Source organism: Microcaecilia unicolor, chromosome 4 (assembly GCF_901765095.1).
Source record: "Microcaecilia unicolor chromosome 4, aMicUni1.1, whole genome shotgun sequence".
In the NCBI taxonomy this organism is placed as follows: Eukaryota; Metazoa; Chordata; class Amphibia; order Gymnophiona; family Siphonopidae; genus Microcaecilia; species Microcaecilia unicolor.
Window position 1 is genome coordinate 244,575,260 of NC_044034.1, and position 19,552 is coordinate 244,594,811.

General features: G+C 47.8%; 1 protein-coding gene across 1 annotated transcript in view; it reads left to right on the top strand.

Moving 5' to 3' along the window:
• The window catches only part of DZIP1 (DAZ interacting zinc finger protein 1), a 327,827-nt gene that overhangs the window by 239,277 nt on the left and 68,998 nt on the right, over positions 1 to 19,552 (top strand). Inside the window, 1 exon segment of the mRNA XM_030201373.1 lies at positions 8,968 to 9,166. Within this exon segment, the coding sequence (XP_030057233.1) occupies positions 8,968 to 9,166 (199 nt within the window).

Sequence of the window (19,552 nt, forward strand, 5' to 3'; positions counted from 1 at the left end):
GCCCCCAGGTCCGTGTCTTCTGGACACAGCTTTGTGCATTCGTCTCGAGTATCTGGGGGTTGCAGTGGTGCCCCTTACCTACCCTTTTATTTGACAAATATAAGGTGAGAGGGAACCGAAGGAGGGGTATGTTACCGTTCCTACGCAGGGCGACTGCTATGGGAAAGAAAACGATTTTATTGAATTGGATCTCATCGGAACCCCCTTCCATGCCACGGTGGCGATCCCTTATGATCTCCCTAGGAGCCCTAGAACGTAGGGAAATAAATGACTTAGCATCCCCAAAAGGAGATCGACTATTACAATGTTGGTTACTGTTCTGGGATACCTTGACTCCCATGGCTCGCAGTAGAATTCTGAATGGGTAAGCTTGCAGGGTGGAGGGTGGGTGGGAGGTGGGAGGGTGGGAGGTTAGATAGGCACATTATGAAAGCAAAAATTATAAATGACCAGGTTGAACATGGATGTAATTAGATTATTGGAACACACTTGTAATGCAATGTTTTTTTTTTCCACTTTATTGTCACCTGTATCTTTTGGTCATTAATAAAAATGATAATAAAAAAAAAAGAAACAAATTGGTATACATTGCAAAATAAGATAGCAGATGTAAATTCTCAAAGTGGACATATTCCAAATGCTAAAATGAAAATAAAATGATTTTTTTTCTAAAAAAAAAAAAAAAAAAAAAAAAAAAAAAAAACAATTCCTTGGCAAGTGCTAATATTAGATGTTAAATGACTTTTGTTCCTAATATCATACACTTTAAATACCTCGTTAGGTGAAATAGTGCTTACCATAAAATACCAGAAAACTAAACATCAAAGCTCTAGAGCATTGCCAAGCTTTAGCCCTATACATCTCACTCAACCCCTCCAACCCCCCACCCAATACCTCCCCCCCTTGCAAGCAGAATACCGCTCTAGACTAATTTTACTACTCCAGGCTACCCATACTCTCCCATTATTCCATTATTTATCAGGCGTTAACAAGCAGACTACGTCCCCTCGGGCTAAGAATTTGCAGGTATGGCGTCCAAATCTGAAGAAAACGTACTCTGCGCTTAGGCGATTGTTTTGAATCTCTAGCCTCCCAAGAGGCCAGGAGATGCACCTGATTGCGCCAGTGCCAATAAGCTGGCCCCTCCGATGAGACCCAGTATTGCATAATGCATTTCCGAGCTACCAAGCTCAACTTCCTGCATAACATTATAGCAGGGGCACATAATGGAGCAAACGCTCTTGGTTGGTCCAACAGAAACTGCCTCTCCGTTCCTTGAATTCTATTCCCCAATCGAATCAAAAACCCTCTTATCCTCTGCCAGAACATGCGCACCTTGGGGCATTGCCATAATGCATGATATAATGAGCTGGGACCCCCTCCGCATTTAGAGCACCCCGAGTTGTCCGGCCCCAACATATGAGCCAGTTGTGCTTTAGACATATACCCCCGAAGGACCACTCTATAGCCACACTCCCTCAGCCTCTCATCTGTTACCAACGCCCGGATGCTCTTCAAGGTAGCTGACACATCCCATGTTGCCAGTGAGGTCCCAAGATCTTGTTCCCATTTCCGCTTAAGATCAACATATTGCCTCTGGGACCTACGCCTAGCCAGTGCCCCATACAATGCTGAAACCGATTGCTTCTCTGTCTGCAACTCCTCAAAGAAGACCCTTAAAAGTTCCCCCATCCGCCCCCTCAGGGGTGCTTGGTTCAGGGATTTCATATAATGTCAGACCTGTGCGTAGGCAAATCTATTGCCCCAGGCTGATCCCACTTTATCCTGAAGAGCGTCAAATGTTATCATTTCCCCATTTTCCAATAACAGGTGTTCCAATCTTGTGATGCCCAGCCCTTGCCATCTACCAAATGTCGGGTTGTCTATCCCTGCTTCAAAAACAGGATTACCTACGATTGGGATTTGATCTGTAACGTGTGGTTGGCCCCCCATCTGCCGCATCCACCACTGCCACGCCTCCCGAAGGGGCTGTAGTATTATGCTTTTTTTAAATTTAGAAGGGAGTCGACTACGAGGTAAATGAAGCAGTGCTAATATATCATATGGAGCAAAAAAGGCTTCCTCCAAGCCTATAGGTGTATAATACTGCGTGGTATTCACCACATCTCCTAGGTGACGCAACAAACACGCCTGATTATATAGGAACACATCCGGGATACCCATTCCCCCCTGTCTCCAGCTCCCTATTAACATGTTTTGGCTAACTTTAGGCTTCTTGCCTGCCCAGCAAAACCGACTAAAAAGACGCATCATCCGTTACAAATCAGTCCGTGATAGGCGCATGGGTAAGGTTTGAAGGACGTACAACCAGCGCGGAAACAGCACCATTTGGACTAAATGTATCCGTCCCATTAATGACAGTGGAAGATTCATCCAAGAATCTAATTTAGCCTTAGTATGTTCCAGTAAGATTTTAACATTCAACTGATATAATTCTGAAGTATTCATTGTGAGTCGGATTCCTAAATATTTAAAAGACTCTCTAGCCCATCTCAATGGAAATTCAGGATCCCATTCCCTCTGAGTCACCTCTGGCGAAGCCAGAGCTTCTGACTTATCTAGATTGATTCGGAAGCCTGAGTAGTCTCCATATTCACGAAAGGTTTCCAATAACGTGTCTAAGGATTCCCTTGGGTTTGTGAGATGTACCAAAATGTCATCCGCAAATGCTGCGATCTTAAACATGTGGGTCCCTAAGCCCACTCCCCGGATCAAAGGGTTTGCCATAATATTTCTGATAAGGGGATTTAAAACTAAAACAAAGAGAAGAGGGGACAAGGGGCACCCCTGCCTTGTGCCTCTCCTGATACAGAAACTTTCCGACTCTATCCCGTTCACACTCAATGTGGCACATGGGTTGGCATATAAGGCATGAATTGCCTCAACAAATCTCCCTGAAAATCCATAATGTTCCAACGTATCAAAAAGAAACTTCCAGTGAACCTTATCAAAGGCCTTTTCCGCATCGAAACTGACCAACAACGATGCTACCTTCGTCTGCGAGCTGTACTCTAGTGATGTCAATATTGCTCTCAAGTTTTTACTCACTGCTCTTCCTCCCACAAAACCCACCTGACTTTCGTGAATCAACCGAGGGAGCAACCTCGCCAGTCTATTAGCCAAGATTTTTGCCAACAACTTGGTATCATAATTTAATAGGGAGATAGGCCGGTACGATGTCGGCTCTAGTGGGTCCCTCCCCGGCTTCAACAAGACTATTATTTGAGCCCTATTCAAGTCAGGGGGTATCCTCTGTCTCTCTATTAGTTGGTTCAAAAATCTAGTAATTGCGGGTATAACTCCTCCTTCCATCAATTTATAAAATTCTCCTCTTAAACCATCAGGTCCCGGGGCTTTCAACCGCGGGCTACGGGCTATAACCATACTAACTTCGTCTTCAGTGATTAATTGATTACGGCTGTCCAACTCCTGTATTGTAAGCTTTGGTAAAGCTAGATTTTCTAAGTACATCTGATTTAATAGGCCGTCTTCCTCTGGGGAAGCGTACAGCCCTTGATAAAAGGTCCGAAAGGTTTCACAAATTGCCTTGTCTGATGTGTGAAGCCCTCCCCCTCTTTGCCTCAGTGCCAGAATGTTCTTAGTCCCTCCCCAGGGGGTAATTATTTTTGACATCAACTTGCCTGTTTTATTACCATGTTTATAAAGCATATATCGATAGTAGAGCTGTGACTTGTGTGCCCTCTCTTGCAAAAGTGCATTCAAGGCGGTTTGAAGCTCTAACACTTGTTGTTTATCACCTATCGCATGTGTCTCCCCATATCTCTTCCGTGTCTTACAAAGTTGGTTACTTAAACGCAAGATCTTTCTGTCTCGTGCCTTCCTCACAAAATATGTGTGACTTATAACTTCGCCTCTAAGAACCGCCTTAGCCGCTTCCCAAAACAAAACTGGATCATCTATATGGTCTTGATTATGAGTGCTGTACTCCGCCCAGCTAGCTTGTAATCGGCCTTTTAGCACTGGGTCTGAGCTAAACTCCAGGGGGAATTGCCATTTATGTTTCTGTTGGGTCGTACCACTTGGTATCCATTCTATCTTAACCCAGGCATGGTCCGACACCATGTACGGTCCTATCTCCGCTATTGTCACTTCCCCAAACATCTGACGCGATGTCAGAATATAATCAATTCTCGACTGAGTTGAGTGGGCCCGTGATAGATGTGTGTAATCTTTCTCGCCTGGGTGCAGCACCCGCCACACATCAACCAGGCCCAACATCTGGCTCAATTGTAAGAGGCCTCTATTATTATAACATGAAGAGGCCGTCCCCGGGGCTGATCTGTCCAGAGAGGGGTCCCAAGCTGCATTAAAATCGCCCCCCATCACCATAGCTGCGTGCGGTTGCCTGAGCAGAAAATTAATCAAGGTTTGATAAAACTTCCGATCATATCTATTCGGAGCATAAACATTACAGATTAGCAGTCTCTGTCGCCCAACTACCACTTCCAAGATAACATAGCGGCCTTCAGTATCAATCAGAAGTGGGTTAATTACAGAGGCTATGCCTTTTCTGATTAGTATCGCTACTCCTCCTTTTTTGCCTTGTGCATTTGCTGCTATACAATCCCCAACCCACCAGGTGCTGAGCTTGGCATGTTCAATCTGGTTCAGGTGCGTCTCCTGTAAAAGTGCTATGTCTGCTTTCTGCCTATTTTATTGTTGTAAAATCGTAGAGCGTTTTATTGGCGAATTTACTCCGCCTACATTCCATGTTATTATTCTTACTATTCTTGGATTTGAAAGTGTGGAGCGATATCCATAGATGTCCACTTTTGTAATCGAGGGGAACATCCCAGCCTCTGCCCCCCACTAACTTGCACCTCCACTTTATCAGCATCACTGTTGTGTTCTGCCCACGTTTCCATCAGAGCTTGTCTCCTATTGCCAAGCCGCCTTTCATTGACAGCTCGGGGAGACAGAGCCCCCCAGAAGCCTTCATTACTTACTTTTACATATTTTCCATTTAATACTTGTACCCTGCTTGCATCCCTCCTCCCTCCCCCCACCCCCTCCCCCGCCCCTCCCCCATTCCCCAAATCCTGTATCCCTTATTCTCAGGTCCACCAATTAGGACCACGACTTCCTTACGTCTCTCCCTCCCCCCTCCGCTTTAAACAGTGTTACAATAAACATAACTTTCATTGTCAAGCTGATCAGACACTTACATGGTCTCACCCCTCTTACCAGGGGTTCGAACCGTTTCACCCATTGGTCATGTCTTCCAGAAAGTGTCTTATTCAACAGTAAGAAAACTCAAAAGAAAAGTCTAACTCACAAACCATAAACCTTAACCTTCCAACTGCAGTCATCTTGTCAAGCCTTTCTGCTACTATAAGTAGTCCATCTTTGTAATTGGCTGGGAGTTTGCTGTATTGTCATAGACTGACCAGTCAGTTCTCCTCTGACCCCTCAGTATAACATTACTCAATGCTCTCAGAGTGTTCGCTTCCTCTATGCTGTTCAACTTGCATCTGAAGGTGTTGTTCCCAGCTGCTGTAGAAATTCTTTAGCCGCCCCTGCCGTCTCGTATGTCTTGGTAATACCATTATGCGTAACTCGCAGTTTGGCAGGGTATTGTAGTGCAAATCTTATTTTCTTTTGGAATAGCGTTGAGCAAACCTCCGAAAACTGTCGCCTTCGTGCTGCTACCCCTGCTGAATAATCTTGGAAGCAGCGTACTGGGATTCCATCGTACACCAATGCCTTTCCGGTTCTAAGCAGCTGCATCACCTCTTGTTTCTGTGCATAATTCAAAAATCGTAGAATTACCACTCTTGGTTTATTGGTACCAGTCATTTTCATCCCTATGCGGTGAGCCCGTTCTATTTGTATTGGCCCCGAGGCTTCTGGGAATTGTAGTTCGCTAGTAAACCAGCGTTCCAAAAAAACCTCCAAGCCCCGTTCAGGTATCGTTTCTGGCAGGCCCACCACTCTGATATTATTTCTCCTGGACCTATTTTCCAGGTCCTCAATCTTTTCCTCCATCGCCTGCAGCTTTTTTTGAGTTATATCCTGCACTGTCTCCACCTCCGTTACTCTGTCCTCAATTTCACTCACACGTGCTTGAAAGCCTACACAGTCTCGAGAGAGATCAGTGAGCTGTTCTTTTACCTTTTCCAGGTTAGTATTTATGGGGGAGAGCCGGCGATCCAACATATCCTCTAGCACTGAGGACATTTCCGAGGTTATTTCGGCGATCCAGGCCGATGACACTGTCGGGCCCGGCGGGCTTGCGGGCGGCGCCATCTTGTCTTCTGCCCCTCTACCACGGAGCTTGTCTTTATGTAGATTTTTAGCTGCCATCTCGCTGCCAATAGATTTAAAATGTTCGTTGCCGGCCACTCCAGCGTTTCAGGCTGCGGCGAAAGTCAATTTTAATTCGCGGCTTGTGGGCTGGTCGTGCGGAGGGGGGATTAGAGCCGGAGAGATCTTTTTCTTCAACCCCTCGCGGTCATGACGTCACCGGAAGTCTTCACTATTACTTATAAGCAACTTGCAAAATAGTATCTGCCTTATGAATCAGTAATGACAAACAAGGATCTAACTGACAATTTGTTAATTTAATGGATCTGATAATTCATAAAATATCCAAATTTATAACCAAAGGAAAAAGCAGACCACATACTTGATTGCCCTTCAGGGATGCCACCAATATGCTGGTACCACCTGAGATAATACATTTTCCATCTATAATTATTACCTCAAAAAAGTTTGCAAAAGTTCACAATCCAGTGAGGTAAGCTGTCTCACAGCAGTAAATAAAATCCTGTTTCATGTGTAAGCTTGTGTCCTGTGCTTTTGTTCTATAAAAAGAAAGGAGCAGCTTTACTTGTTTGAGAGTGCAGAATATATAGGTGTCCAAATTTGTTCTCTCAATACCAGCGCATGTCACAGTAATATGACTCCTAAGTGACTCAAGAACCAATATGGTCACTGAAGTCCTTTCTGTACAAATTGGCACATATTGTATGGTGGTCATTTTTGAAAAGTTTTTTTTCTCATTGATCACTTTTGTTCATAGGATAAAACAGAGATTTATAATTACGAACCAAATTCTATTAATAGTACCGAAAAATCAGCACTGAAAAAATAATGCACTAAGCGCTATTCTGTAAACAGGTCTAAAAGTTTGATGCCGTTTATAGAATACGCTTAGGACTAGATCCTATATATGACGCTTAAAAATTTGGAGCTAAAATGAAATTCGCTTAGGCATATTCTATAAAGTACACTTTAATTTAGGTGCACTTTATATAATAAGCCTAAATTTCTGTGTGGTTTATAGAATACACCGAGCGCTGGTCCATGTGACTAAATGTAGTTACGGTTAATTACGCCAAGTAAAACCTTGTGTAAATCCCGATGCCTAAATTAGGTGCAAAGGAGGCGTATTCTATAAAAACATGTATAGACTTTAGAAACGCCTCTGCCCACTTTTCCAACTATGCAACTTAGAATTTATACACATTACTTTACAGAATACACTCAGTAAATAGGGCTCTTAAATTCTAATTAATGCCAATTAGTGCTGATTGGTTAACATCCAATTATAAGAGCTGATTAGCTTGTTAACTAATTAAGGGGCCCTTTTACTAAGGTGCGTAGGCCCCTATGCGCATACAACGCGTGTCAAATTGGAAGTACTGCCCGGCTACCATCTGCCCAGTACAGTAATTCCATTTTTGATGCACATCCAAAACACACAGTAGAAATTTTTTACCGCGTGGCACTTGCCTGGCGGTAATCGACAGTGTACGTTCGCTAATGATTACAGCCCGGTTAACACGTGAGACCTTACCGCTAAGTCAATGGGTGGTGGTAAGGTCATGCTGAAAATAGACGCGCAATGGTTTTAATTTTGTTGCACGTCCATTTTCAGCCACAAAAATAAAAGGCCTTTTATGCAGGCGCGCTGAAAAATGGACCTGCATGCATCCAAAACACATGCCTACACCAGCGCAGGCCATTTTTTGGTGTGCCTTAGTAAAAGGGGGCCCCTAAGTTATGTGCATTGTTATGAAATACGCTTCGATTTCCACATGGAAATCTTGGTGTGATATATAGAATCCCAGGATAGCACCTAAGTTTAGACATGAGGATTTACACCAAGTAAACCCTTGTATAAATCCTTGTTTCTAAATTTGGCGCAGATCCCCCTTATTATTTAACAGCGCACATAAATTCTAGGAATATCCTTGACCTGCCCATGATTGTGCCCCCTTTTTGGAGCCCTGAATAAGATTAATGTGCAGATCCATGCGACTAAAAATGCACACACAAATTTTAGTTAAGGACAATTAGTGCCAATAATTGATTAGCACCAATTAGTGCTAATTGGCTTGTTATTAAATTGTGCGTGCAAATTGGATGTGTGCACAAATTTGTGTGCACAATTTTAAGTGGCATTTATAGAATTTTGGGGTATATGTGCAGTGTTTCCAGCGCAGGGCCATGGCAAAATAGTTTTTCATGGTTTAATTTGCTTTGTGGATTCAGTCCAACTTGTTAGTAAAATGAGCAGTGTAGATATTTCTTATGATTTTGAGATTGATTTTTATCTGTTTTTTAAATCAGTAATCATCTTACTTTATTTGAAAAAAAAGAGGTAAAAGCATCAGCCAAATGATTGATATTTTCCATAATTAAAAACAGCCCCTCCTAAGTCTTGCAAATTACTCTGTAATGCATGCATGTTAAACCTAAATAGCATTAGAGAAAATATCAGTAGTAGTTATTAAATATGCTTTAGTCATGTCTCTGCTCTAGCTCATTGTTGTTGGCAGGTACCAGCAATGACCTTTGATCTAGATTATTTCAATTTTGTGTAATAGCAAGTTTGGAAATAATCGTTAATAACTATGGGTATTACATTGGCTGTGCTAGCTGGCAAAATATGTTTTTCTTTTTCCTCTCATATTCTTATAGGGGATTCGTGGTATTCCAAGTGACCACTTAAGTAGAATATTAGTTTCTGTTGAATGTCAGAGAGAAGAAAAGGAAAGGGAAGTTCCTGAAATTCAGCAGATTAGAGAGCATCTTGTCCGTCAAATGAGTGTAAGACTTGAAGAGAAGATATCGTCATCGTCTGGTAGATTTACTTCCTCTTCTCAGCTCTTCCCAGAAGGTAAGAGGAATGAAGACTGCAACTGTCTCTATTTATAAAGGACAAAAGCCAGTAAATCTATTTATTATAAGGGAAATGCACCCTAGCAAAATTTGATTTCTGTATCAAATGCCTTAGGAGACATTTTTAAGAAGAGGACTTTTTTCATAATTAAAGGGAATATTCTGAAGAGAGATCACTGTAATTATATTGCCCAGGGATGTAGTTCTATAAAGCATGCTTTATGTGTCTAAAATAGCTCTTACAAAAATTGTACAAGTATGTGCCCCAACAAAATCACACATGCTTTTATGTGATCTGTATATATAAGTCCACCAGGGACTAGTTAGGGTGGAGTTGCAATGTACGCACATATTTTATAAAATATTTATTTATTTATTTTGTTACATTTGTATCCCACATTATCCCACCTCTTTGCAGGCTTAATGTGGCTTACAATTCGTCATGGATACTGAAATAGAAGAGAATATACATTTGGCTTTACAGAGTGTTTTGAGTTACATGAAGATGAAATACATGATAGTGTAAGAGCAAAAGGCATTATAATATATATATATATATATACACACACATAAGAATATGCAAACACATTTACACCTTTGCAATAGGAGTAAATTTCCTTGAGAGCATTGGTATGCTACTGGCAGTTCTCCGAGGACAAGCAGGCTGCTTGTTCCCACTGATGGGTGACGTCCACGGCAGCCCCTCCAATCGGAACACTTTCTAGCAAAGTCCTTTGCTAGTCCTCGCGCGCCGATGCGCACCGCGCATGCGCGGCCGTCTTCCCGCCCGAACTGGCTCGTGCCGGCCAGTCTTCTTTTGTCCGCGCTCGGTACGGTCGTGTTTTGCCGTTCGCGCCCCAAAGTTGACCTAGCGCGTCGTTTATCGACTTCGTTCTTGTCGGAAGGAGACCTTTATGGTTTTCTCCCTTCCTGTACTTCTAGTTTTGCCCCGGTAAGTTTTCTTTCGTCGTCGGGGTAGGCCCTATTTAGGCCTCGGTCGAAGTTTTTCTTCCCCCTATTTTTGTGGTGCCATTTTCGCCATTTCGAGTTTTGATCTCGCCGGCGCGATTTTTCCGCCCATGACATCGAAGTCTTCCAGCGGCTTCAAGAAGTGCACCCAGTGCGCCCGGGTAATCTCGCTCACTGACAGGCACGCGTCGTGTCTTCAGTGTCTGGGGGCTGGGCACCGTCCTCAGGCCTGTAGTCTGTGTTCTCTTTTGCAAAAGCGGACTCAGGTAGCGAGATTAGCCCAGTGGAACGTTTTGTTCTCGGGCTCTTCGTCGGCATCGGCACCGGGAGTATCGACTGCTTCGACGTCGTCGGCGCCTGGACCTTCATCCTCGCCCCCGATTGCATCGAGTGCACCGAGGCATCGGCCCTCTGCATCGGGGCGACATCGGAGGGCTGCGTCGGTGGTATCGAGACCTCCTCGTCTGCTGATGTCGTCGGACGGTGGTGCTTCGTCTGGAGTGCAGGTGAGGGCCGTCCATTCCCCTGCTGGTGGCGATGAGCCTTCGGGTGGGTCTCCCCCTACCCTGAGGGCTCCTGCGGTACAGCCCCCCCCCGAGACTGACCCTCTTCGGCCTCGGCCCCGAGGAAGAGACGGCTGGATTCTACGTCCTCCTCGTCGGTGCCGGGACGCTCCGGTGACGTGCTTCGCTCCAAAAAATCGAAGAAGCATCGTCACCGGTCCCCTTCCCGTGTCGGCACCGAGAGCTCTGGGTCGCCGAGGGAGTCGGCACCCAGTAAGCATCGGCACCGAGAGGACTGCTCGCCCTCTGTTCAACAGGTGTCGATGCGCTCCCCTTTGGACAGCCCAGAACAGCCTCCACGCCCGGAACAGGTTCTGACATCGACTCCTGCATTGGCTTCCATGTCTTTTTCCACAGCCGCTCTGCACGAGAGCCTCCGGGCCGTTCTTCCAGAGATCCTGGGAGAGCTGTTGCGCCCTACCCCTCCGGCTGGCCCATTGTCCGGGGTGAGGTCTCTGACATCGGTGCCGCTTGCGGTACCGAGTGCGGTAGCCTCCCAGGAAGGCTCCCCGACTACATCGGCGGAGGGAGCTTCGCTGGTGCGAGCGAGGGAGTCTACCTCTCGACGCTCCCACCGTGGCCGTGGTTCCACGGAGTCGAGCCGGGCACGGTTGCAGACACAGGTCCGTGAACTTGTGTCTGACACCGATGGTGAGGCCTCGTGGGAAGAGGAAGAAGACATCAGATATTTCTCTGACGAGGAGTCTAAGGGTCTTCCTTCTGATCCCACTCCCTCTCCTGAAAGACAGCTTTCTCCTCCTGAGAGCCTGTCTTTCGCTTCTTTTGTCCGGGAGATGTCTACGGCCATCCCCTTCCCGGTGGTTGTGGAGGACGAGCCCAGGGCTGAAATGTTTGAGCTCCTGGACTATCCTTCTCCACCTAAGGAAGCGTCCACAGTACCCATGCATCATGTCCTCAAAAAGACATTGCTGGCAAACTGGACCAAGCCTCTAAGTAATCCCCACATTCCCAAGAAGATCGAGTCCCAGTACCGGATCCATGGGGACCCAGAGCTGATGCGCACTCAGTTGCCTCATGACTCTGGAGTTGTGGATTTCGCCCTAAAGAAGGCCAAGAGTTCTAGGGAGCATGCTTCGGCGCCCCCGGGCAAGGACTCTAGAACCTTAGACTCCTTTGGGAGGAAGGCCTACCATTCTTCTATGCTCGTGGCCAAGATTCAGTCCTACCAGCTCTACACGAGCATACACATGCGGAACAATGTGCGGCAGTTGGCGGGCTTGGTGGATGCGCTCCCCCCTGAGCAAGCCAAGCCTTTTCAGGAGGTGGTCAGGCAGCTGAAGGCGTGCAGAAAATTCCTGGCCAGAGGGGTGTATGACACCTTTGATGTTGCGTCCAGGGCTCTGTCCTCTCCTGGTTCTCCTATCTCTCCCACCGCACCTTCAAAGTTCACTCTCATGGATCTTCCTCCACCCCCATCCCCTTATCTGTTGGTGTTCCCCAGGGATCGGTCCTTGGACCCCTTCTCTTCTCAATCTACACCTCTTCCCTGGGCTCCCTGATCTCATCTCATGGTTTCCAGTATCATCTCTATGCTGATGACACCCAACTGTATCTCTCCACACCAGACATCACCGCGGAGACCCAGGCAAAGGTATCGGCCTGCTTATCCGACATTGCTGCCTGGATGTCCAACCGCCACCTGAAACTGAACATGTCCAAGACCGAGCTTATCGTCTTTCCACCAAAACCCACTTCTCCTCTTCCTCCACTTTCTATCTCAGTTGATAACACCCTCATCCTCCCCGTCTCATCTGCCCGCAACCTCGGAGTCATCTTTGACTCCTCTCTCTCCTTCTCTGCGCATATCCAGCAGATAGCCAAGACCTGTCGCTTCTTCCTCTTTAACATCAGCAAAATTCGCCCTTTCCTCTCTGAACACACCACCCGAACTCTCGTCCACGCTCTCATTACCTCTCGCCTGGACTACTGCAACTTACTCCTCACCGGCCTCCCACTTAGCCATCTATCCCCCCTTCAGTCTGTTCAGAACTCTGCTGCACGTCTCATATTCCGCCAGAACCGATATACTCATATCACCCCTCTCCTCAGGTCACTTCACTGGCTTCCGATCGGATACCGCATTCAATTCAAGCTTCTCCTTCTTACCTACAAATGCACTCAGTCTGCTGCCCCTCACTACCTCTCTACCCTCATTTCCCCTTACGTTCCCGCCCGTAACCTCCGTTCACAGGATAAATCCCTCCTCTCAGTACCCTTCTCCACCACCGCCAACTCCAGGCTCCGCTCATTCTGCCTCGCCTCACCCTATGCTTGGAACAACCTTCCTGAACCCTTACGCCAAGCCCCCTCCCTGCCCGTCTTCAAGTCTTTGCTTAAAGCCCACCTCTTCAATGCTGCGTTCGGCACCTAACCCTTACCGTTCAGTGAATCCAGACTGCCCCAATTTGACTGCCCCTATCGGACCGACCGTTCACTTGTCTATTAGATTGTAAGCTCTTTGAGCAGGGACTGTCTCTCTTTGTTAAATTGTACAGCGCTGCGTAACCCTAGTAGCGCTCTAGAAATGTTAAGTAGTAGTAGTAGTAGTAGTAGTAGTCCAGGACCGCTGCTCAAGGTGTGGTGATGCGCAGACTCTCATGGCTGCGTGCCTCTGACCTGGAGAATAGAATCCAGCAGCGGATTGCGGATAATATTTTTGGAGAAAAAGTCGAGCAGGTGGTAGAGCAGCTCCACCAGCGGGACACCGCATTCGACAAGTTCTCCCGCCGGCAGCCTTCAGCCTCTACCTCTACAGGTAGAAGATTTTTTTGGGGAAGGAAGACTGTTTCCTACTCTTCTGGTAAGCGTAGGTACAATCCTCCTTCTCGACAGCCTGCGGCCCAGGCTAAGCCCCAGCGCGCTCGCTCTCGTCAGCAGCGTGCGCCTCAGCAAGGCCCCTCGGCTCCCCAGCAAAAGCAAGGGACGAGCTTTTGACTGGCTCCAGCAGAGCATAGCCGACATCCAAGTGTCAGTGCCGGGCGACCTGCCAGTCGGAGGGAGGTTGAAAGCTTTTCACCTAAGGTGGCCTCTCATAACCTCCGATCAGTGGGTTCTGCAAATAGTCCGGCAAGGATACACCCTCAATTTGGCCTCAAAACCTCCAAATTGTCCACCGGGAGCTCAACCTTACAGCTTCCAACACAAGCAGGTACTTGTAGAGGAACTCTCCGCCCTTCTCAGCGCCAATGCAGTCGAGCCCGTGCCATCCGGGCAAGAAGGGCTGGGATTCTATTCCAGGTACTTCCTTGTGGAAAAGAAAACAGGGGGGATGCGTCCTATCCTAGACCTAAGGGCCCTGAACAAATATCTGGTCAAAGAAAAGTTCAGGATGCTTTCCCTGGGCACCCTTCTCCCCATGATTCAGGAAAACGATTGGCTATGCTCTCTGGACTTGAAGGACGCCTACACGCACATCCCGATACTGCCAGCTCACAGACAGTATCTGCGATTTCAGCTGGGCACACGTCACTTCCAGTACTGTGTGCTACCCTTTGGGCTCGCCTCTGCGCCCAGAGTGTTCACGAAGTGCTTAGCTGTAGTAGCAGCGGCACTTCGCAGACTGGGGGTACACGTGTTCCTATATCTCGACGATTGGCTGGTGAAGAACACATCCGAGGCAGGAGCCTTGCAGTCCATGCAGATGACTATTCGCCTCCTGGAGCTACTGGGGTTTGTGATAAATTATCCAAAGTCCCATCTTCTCCCAGTGCAGAAACTCGAATTCATAGGAGCTCTGCTGGATTCTCAGACGGCTCGCGCCTATCTCCCAGAGACGAGAGCCAACAACTTGTTGTCCCTCGTCTCACGAGTGCGAGCGTCCCAGCAGATCACAGCTCGGCAGATGTTGAGATTGCTGGGCCACATGGCCTCCACAGTTCATGTGACTCCCATGGCCCGCCTTCACATGAGATCTGCTCAATGGACCCTAGCTTCCCAGTGGTTTCAGGCTGCTGGGGATCTAGAAGACGTGATCCACCTGTCCACGAGTTTTCTCAGATCCCTGTATTGGTGGATGATTTGGTCCAATCTGACTCTGGGACGTCCTGTCCAAATTCCTCAGCCACAAAAAGTGCTGACCACGGATGCGTCTCTCCTCGGGTGGGGAGCTCATGTCAATGGGCTTCACACCCAAGGAAGCTGGTCCCTCCAGGAACGCGATCTGCAGATCAATCTTCTGGAGTTGCGAGCGATCTGGAACGCTCTGAAGGCTTTCAGAGATCGGCTGTCCCACCAAATTATCCAAATTCAGACAGACAACCAGGTTGCCATGTATTACATCAACAAGCAGGGGGGCACCGGATCTCGCCCCCTGTGTCAGGAAGCTGTCAGCATGTGGCTCTGGGCTCGCCGTCACGGCATGGTGCTCCAAGCCACATATCTGGCAGGCGTAAACAACAGTCTGGCCGACAGGTTGAGCAGGATTATGCAACCTCACGAGTGGTCGCTCAATTCCCGTGTAGTGCGACAGATCTTCCAGGTGTGGGGCACCCCCTTGGTAGATCTCTTCGCATCTCGAGCCAACCACAAAGTCCCTTAGTTCTGTTCCAGGCTTCAGGCCCACGGCAGACTGGCATCGGATGCCTTCCTCCTGGACTGGGGGGAAGGTCTGCTGTATGCTTATCCTCCCATACCTCTGGTGGGGAAGACTTTGTTGAAACTCAAGCAAGACCGAGGCACCATGATTCTGATTGCTCCTTTTTGGCCGCATCAGATCTGGTTCCCTCTTCTTCTGGAGTTGTCCTCCGAAGAACCGTGGAGATTGGAGTGTTTTCCGACCCTCATCACACAGGACGAAGGGGCGCTTCTGCATCCCAACCTCCGGTCCCTGGCTCTCACAGCCTGGATGTTGAGAGTGTAGACTTTGCCTCTTTGGGTCTGTCAGAGGGTGTCTCCCGCATCTTGCTTGCTTCCAGGAAAGATTCCACTAAGAGGAGTTACTTCTTTCTGTGGAGGAGGTTTGCCATCTGGTGTGACAGCAAGGCGCTAGATCCTCGCTCTTGTCCTACACATACCCTGCTTGAATACCTTCTGCCCTTGTCTGAGTCTGGTCTCAAGACCAACTCTGTAAGAGTTCACCTTAGTGCAATCAGTGCATACCATTACCGTGTGGAAGGTAAGCCGATCTCAGGACAGCCTTTAGTTGTTCGCTTCATGAGAGGTTTGCTTTTGTCAAAGCCCCCTGTCAAGCCTCCTACAGTGTCATGGGATCTCAATGTCGTTCTCACCCAGCTGATGAAACCTCCTTTTGAGCCACTGAATTCCTGCCATCTGAAGTACTTGACCTGGAAGGTCATTTTCTTGGTGGCAGTTACTTCAGCTCGTAGAGTCAGTGAGCTTCAGGCCCTGGTAGCCCAGGCCCCTTACACCAAATTTCATCATAACAGAGTAGTCCTCCGCACTCACCCTAAGTTCTTGCCAAAGGTTGTGTCGGAGTTCCATCTGAACCAGTCAATTGTCTTGCCAACATTCTTTCCCCGTCCTCATTCCTGCCCTGCTGAACGTCAGCTGCACACATTGGACTGCAAGAGAGCATTGGCCTTCTATCTGGAGCGGACACAGCCCAACAGACAGTCCGCCCAATTGTTTGTTTCTTTTGATCCCAACAGGAGGGGAGTGGCTGTGGGAAAACGCACCATATCCAATTGGCTAGCAGATTGCATTTCCTTCACTTACGCCCAGGCTGGGCTGGCTCTTGAGGGTCATGTCACGGCTCATAATGTTAGAGCCATGGCAGCGTCAGTAGCCCACTTGAAGTCAGCCACTATTGAAGAGATTTGCAAAGCTGCGACGTGGTCATCTGTCCACACATTCACATCTCATTACTGCCTGCAGCAGGATACCCGACGCGACAGTCGGTTCGGGCAGTCAGTGCTTCAGAATCTGTTCGGGGTTTAGAATCCAACTCCACCCCCCTAGGCCCATGTTTGTTCTGTTCCAGGCTGCACTCTCAGTTAGTTGGTAAATTTTTTAGGTCAATCTCAGTTATGTCCTCGCCGTTGCAAGGCCCAATTGACCATGGTTGTTGTTTTGAGTGAGCCTGGGGGCTAGGGATAACCCATCAGTGGGAACAAGCAGCCTGCTTGTCCTCGGAGAAAGCGAATGCTACATACCTGTAGAAGGTATTCTCCGAGGACAGCAGGCTGATTGTTCTCACAAAGCCGCCCGCCTCCCCTTTTGGAGTTGTGTCTTCCCTTCTCTTTGTCTTGCTACATATGAGACTGGCCGGCACGAGCCGGTTCGGGCGGGAAGACGGCCGAGCATGCGCGGTGCGCATCGGCGCGCGAGGACTAGCAAAGGACTTTGCTAGAAAGTGTTCCGATTGGAGGGGCTGCCCTGGACGTCACCCATCAGTGGGAACAATCAGCCTGCTGTCCTCGGAGAATACCTTCTACAGGTATGTAGCATTCGCTTTATTGCTGCAGCCTATTTTATAAAAGATACAAAGGCAGCTATGTTGAGAATTATACATAACTAGTATAAAAGGCCCGTTTCAGTAGACAATGAAACGGGCACTAGCAAGGTAATCCCTCCCTCCTGAGTGCCAGACCCCCCTCCCTCCCGAGTTCCAGACCCCCCTCCCCAGACCCCTTCCTCCCTTCCTTCCGTGAGTTCCAGACCCCCCTCCCTCCCTTCCTTCTGAGTTCCAGACCGCCCTGCCTCCCTCCCTTCTGAGTTCCAGACCCTCCCTCCCAGTTCAAGGCCCCCTCATGCCCCTCCCACTGAGTTCCAGACTCCCCCCTCCCTCTGATTTCAACACACCCCTTCCCGCAGAAAACCCGCCACCGCTGCGTACCTGTGCTGAAGACAGCCAAAGTTCTCTTCTCGTCTGCACCGGTGATGCTTGTTGAATGATCATCTGTTGAAGTTTCTGTGCGTGTGTCTGATGTCAGACGCACGCACAGAAACTTGAACAGATGATCATTCATCAAGCAATGCCCTGGTGCAGCCGAGAAGAGAAGTTCGGTTGTCGTCAGCACAGGAACGCGGCGGGGGAGGGTTTTCGGCAGAAAGGGGGGTCAAGAGGGTCGTGGCACAAGGGTCCAGGGTTCAGTAACGCGGAGGGGGGGTGTTGAAATCGGAGGGAGGGGGAGTCTGGAACTCGGTGGGAGGGGCGTGAGGGGGCCTTGAACTGGATGGGAGGAAGGGTGTGACGTGTGTGTGGGGGGCGGTGGTGTTGATGTTCATTGGGTGGGGGGGTGCTTTGGTGATGCGCGGGGGGGGGGGGTTCTGTGTTGCACCGCTCCCTGTCACTTGCTCAGAAGTGGCAGGGAGCGGCGCACTGACAGCTGATTCCCAGGCAGGGGGAGGAGTAGGGAAACACACGCGTGTTTCCCTACTCCTCTCCTTGCCTTGGAATCAGCTATCAGTGACGTTACTGACGTCAGTGTGTTCTAAGCTGCCTAGCAGACCACCTCCGAGGGATCCACGGTTCCAGGTAGGTTAGAACGTTGGAGGTGAGTATTATTATATAGGATTGGTCAAGAATATCTGTCTGTCTGATGCCAATTTAACTCTTTCAGGGGGTCTTTTACTAAAGATTAGCGTGTTATCTGCAGCAGAGCCCATAGGAATAAAATGGGGCCTGATGCAGATTCCTCGAGCTAACCTTTAGTAAAAGACCCCCTGAAATTTTAATGGAAGGGGACTACATTTGGCATGGGGATTGCATTTGGATTTGGGGTGGGGGAATGATAAAAAGACACATCGAGTTAAAAAATGAACCAAATCAGACTGGGGGTGCCAGAAAAATAAGCTTCTCTCCCCACCCCCCACCCCCCCCCCAACACACACCCTAAAAAAATGGCCCAATTTATTTCTATAGGATAAGCGATGAGATATAGGAGTATCAGAATTGCACCTTTTCAAGCTGACTACTACCCTGTCTTCTACTTCTCTTCCCACATCCACCCCCACGCACCAAAACTACCAACCCACAGCTACCCCCATTCACCAAAACTTCTTTGCTGGATGAGTCTTTGTTTAGGATGATAGTTCAGGCCTTTGTGATATCCTATCTGGATGATTGTAATGGGCTATATATGGCTTTATCTGGGAAGTTACTTTATTGGTTGCTGGACTGCTCCTAGGATGTTATTGTGTGCCCCAAGATGGTCTCCTGCTTCTTTCTTCTTGAGAATTTTACATCAGTTTCCAGTTATTGCCAGGTGTCAATTTAAATTTTTGTCCCTGCTTTTTCAAGCTCTTGAAAAAAGTGGCCCTGCACGATGAATTTATCTGGATTCAATCAGAAATCCTTGCAATCCACTCAAGGAGCTCTGTTGGAAATGCCTCCATTCAAGTCAATTAAACTGATATGATATTGAAATAGAATATTCTTAGTAGCTGTACCAGTGGCGTAGCCAGACTGCCAATTTTGGGTGGGCCTGAACCCAAAGTGGGTGGGCACAAAATTTTCTCTCTACCCCCTCCCCCCCCCCCCCCCCCCCCCCAGCAAAATGTAGTCACACTCAGATGCATTTGTCACACAGGGTAAAGTGCTGCTTTTCAGTGCATCAGATTTCAGACAATTTATTTAATAGCCTTAACACCCTTTTCAGTGAGCTTTCAGAGGCCAAAACCTCCAGCCTCAGGTCAGTATAATGCTGTTACGGTATCCTCTCCTGACCTAAGGAAGGAAGTATTGGTCTCTGAAACTTTATTAACACCATATTACTTTATCCTAAATTAAAAATAAAATTATTTTCTTTACCTTTGTTGTATGGCCATTTACTTTGTCTCATTGTGTCTCTAGATTCTGCTTTCTTTCGTTTAACTCTTCTGCCAGGGTTTCCTGGCCATTTGTCATTTTTCTCTCCTTTTTCTTTGCTTTC